At 47.9% G+C, this 3,541-nt stretch overlaps 1 protein-coding gene across 3 annotated transcripts in view; it reads left to right on the top strand.

Moving 5' to 3' along the window:
• The window catches only part of TSPO2 (translocator protein 2), a 5,622-nt gene extending 2,283 nt beyond the window's left edge, over positions 1–3,339 (top strand). For all 3 annotated transcript variants that reach the window (XM_040643415.1, XM_040643416.1, XM_040643417.1), the window contains exons 4-5: positions 30–231; positions 2,920–3,339. In XM_040643415.1, the coding sequence (XP_040499349.1) occupies positions 30–230 (201 nt within the window). In that variant the 3' untranslated portion in view covers position 231; positions 2,920–3,339. The remainder of the gene's footprint in view (positions 1–29; positions 232–2,919) is intronic.
• The last annotated feature ends 202 nt before the right edge of the window (positions 3,340–3,541 follow it).

Raw genomic sequence — 3,541 nt, forward strand, 5'->3', positions numbered from 1 at the left:
CCCCCCCCCCCCCCCCCCCCCCCGCCCAGGCCCTGCTGCACCTGCTGCTGCTCTACGGACTGGTGGTGACCACAGCGCTGATCTGGCATCCCATCAACAAGCTGGCCGCCGTGCTGCTGCTGCCTTACCTGGCCTGGCTCACCGTGACCGCTTCCATCGCCTACCGCCTATGGAGGGACAGCCTCTGTCCAAACCATCAGCCTCAGCCCATGGGGGAGAAGAGCGACTGAGGCACCAGGGGCAGGAGGGGAGGGAGGATGGCCAGGGTAGGGGTAGAAGAGAATGCAGGCAGGGCTGTGGGGCTACTGGGGGGAGAGGGGAGCAGGGGGAGGGGGAGAGGGGGCCAGGGATTGATGAATCCCTGAAGATGACTCAGCCCAGTGTGGTCACTGTCCTGGGTTCCCACGGGCCAATTTCCACTCGATTTCAGGAACGGGAAAGATGGGGGATACTTATTTTATACTTAATATAAATTAATTAATCCTGTATTAATAAAGTAATTTAGTAATATCCATTAATAAACTCCTTTAGTAACTTCTAGGGTATGATGTGAAGTGCATATCCGGGTCCACGAGGCCTAGGGCTGCAGAGCGGAGGGTAGACGCGTCTGCGCATGTGTGGGAGTGCATGTCCGGCGACGCACACGGGAGTGCGAGCATGGCGAGGGGAGGCTGGGCGCACCCTCTCCGCTCCACTCCCACGCCCTCCAATAGGGCCGAGATATTTAGGCGTTAGATTTTTCAGTTACCTAGAACACAAAGTCTTTTTGAAAAGTTCTATAAAATCAAAACGGAAAAGTAGATAAAGTAAAAAAAAAAAAGGATACGAATTATACGTGTCAGGTTTATATATTTTATTTTATTTTAGAATAGTTTAATGTTATTTATTGGATTTTAATTAATATATATTAATAACAATAATATAATATTTATAATATGTATCATATTATATTATAGTTATTATAATAGTGTTATACTATGGTTATAAAATATACCCTACTTTATATATGTCATATTAAGACCTTATGCGATTATCTCTGATAAGGAGGATTATAGCTCATTTTTTATTTTTGTTTTCATATACTTTTTTACTATTAATTTTTAAATCAATTAATGACTATCATAATAAGAGATGAACCCCACATTGAGAAAAAGAGATGAACCCCACAGTGCTGATAAGTGATTCCAGCAGGAATTTCTTGCCCAGACTTCTTTCTACATCCTCTCATTGGCTTCTTTATTTTTGTCTCTTCTCTCTGGGGCCCTGCTGGTAGCAAGGGTAGCAGTGACTGCCCCTGGGGCTGCCTCCCCAAATCCCCAAACAAGGTCAGCTAGAAGACGCAGACACCCTGCATAGGAGCTGTTAAAGATATTGACCACTCTCTAGGGATGGAGGTGGGCATCGGTGCTTTTAAAACTCTCCAGGGCCTCCTGCAGCCCACCTGAGAACCACTACTGAGAGCATCGCAGAGCCACTGGGGAGCTTATTACAAATGCATGCTCCTTAGACCCCACCCGTGACCTAAGAATCAGGACTTTTGGGGTGGTCTCCAGGCATCTTTAGATTGAATAAGCCCCCAGCACTTGTGTTAACTCTCACTAAAATTTGAGAGCTCCAGGTATGGATGGTCTCTTGGGGCTCTATTCACGTTGACACTCTGTGTTTCTGTGAGCTGAATTCTGGGTGGAGAACCAGCTATGACCTCTCTGGTGGGGGCCAAGGACCACACAGGGGAGAAGCCAGAAGGACATCATCATTCGAGGAGATTGGCCCTTTCTGGAACTCACCAAAGGAGAACAAGCAAGAAGGAATCTGCATCCTCCCTGCCTCCAGAAAGGGCATGCTCTGGCCAGCCAGGCAGGTCAGGTACCCCCCACTTTTGTGTACCCAGTCCCAGTGCAGCGCAGAGCACAGAGCAGGTGTTCAGATATCTTTATTGATTAGAAAAATGAACACTTCGTCCCATTAAAAGAAAATGCTGGCCAACACCCCACCAACACCAGCAGGCTACTCTGGACCCACTGAAAAAGCGTATGTTTGGGGACGGGTAGGGTCTGGATAGTTGTTGAAACTTCTCAGGTGGTTCTTATCATCACCCTAATGGAAATAGCCACCAGTGTAGTTCTCAGAGTGTGACCTCCCGGGGCAGTTGCGGGAAGCATGGACTCCAGCCCTGCTCCAGACCCACAGAATCAGATCATCTTGGGGAAGGAAGGCCATACGGTGCAGTGGTTTGCAGTTCTGGCCCTGGAGACAGGCCAGCCTGGGCTTGGTACAGACTGTCACTTACTAACTGGTAACCCAGTGCAACTGACGTCACCGTGCTTCATTTTTCTCACCTGTGCAATGGGGTACCCTAGAATTGTCGAGAAGAGATGAGATAATGAGTAAAAAGAGGTCTGGCACGGAAGAAGTGCCCGTTAGCTGTTCTAGGAGGGGAACCTGGAGGCCATGTGTGGTTCTGAATCACATTACCCATCCTGGGTAATGGAGACCCATCTTGCTGCAAGACCTCCAGCACTATTTCCCTCACTTCCTAAGAGCCAGGAGAGTGAGTGACCTCCTTCTCCTCAGGTCTGTGGGCTAGCCTGACCAGTGTCACACGCACAAAATGACTGGCTTTTTATGTTGCAGATTCAAGCAGATTTTGTCTTCACCTCAATCAAATCTTCTAAAGCTGCTTTTAGTTAAATTTATAACTTCATTTATATGTGTAACTGTTTTAAACGTAGAAACATAATCTATAAATACCAATTGAGGGTGGGCTCGGAGTCACCACGCTGCAGGGGTTCTAATCCCTACTCCACTATCACTGGGTGACCTTAGACAAGTGAACACCCCAGAGCTGTTTGTCATTGTCATTTTCATCGTCATCTCATATAGGCAGTATAAATATTTGCTACTAATTTTGTGTTGCAGGCTAATTCTAGAAGCTTAACTGATGCTCTAAGAACGGGAGAGTCATTGCATGACTTTGCCCTCCCCAGCGCAAGCTGATCCACAAACCCAGGCATCCAGATACCTCTAGTTTTGGACATTGGGCCTAGAAGAAAGCTTGATTTGAATGTTGTTCCAAGCCCTGGAAAACAAGACTGCCTGATAGGAATGAGCCAAACTAAGGGGCTTCCTCACTTTGAGCAGAAACAACCAGAATGGGCAGGACTCCAACCACAGACTTTCATCCTCTGTCCCCAAAGTCGTCCTTAAAATTCCCTTCTGCAGGGGTGCCTGGATTAAGCATCCGACTCTTGATTTCAGCTCAGGTCATGATCTTAGGGTCATGAGACCGAGCCCCAAGTTGGGCTCTGCGATCAGTGCAGAGTCTGCTTGTCCCTCTCCCTCGGCTGCTCCCCGCCCCCCCAATCACATGCTTGTGCCCTCTCTCTCTCTCTCTCTCAAATGGATACATAAATAAAATCTTTAAAAAAAAAATTCCCTTCTACACTGCTCCTTGGTTCCCGGTTCGGGCGGGGCCTTTAATCTCCCAGTCTCCCGATCTGTCTGAACCCTTTGTCCTTACGCCACCCACCTCCCAGGTCTG

Source organism: Ursus maritimus, unplaced genomic scaffold (assembly GCF_017311325.1).
Source record: "Ursus maritimus isolate PB19 unplaced genomic scaffold, ASM1731132v1 scaffold_29, whole genome shotgun sequence".
Classification (NCBI taxonomy): Eukaryota; Metazoa; Chordata; class Mammalia; order Carnivora; family Ursidae; genus Ursus; species Ursus maritimus.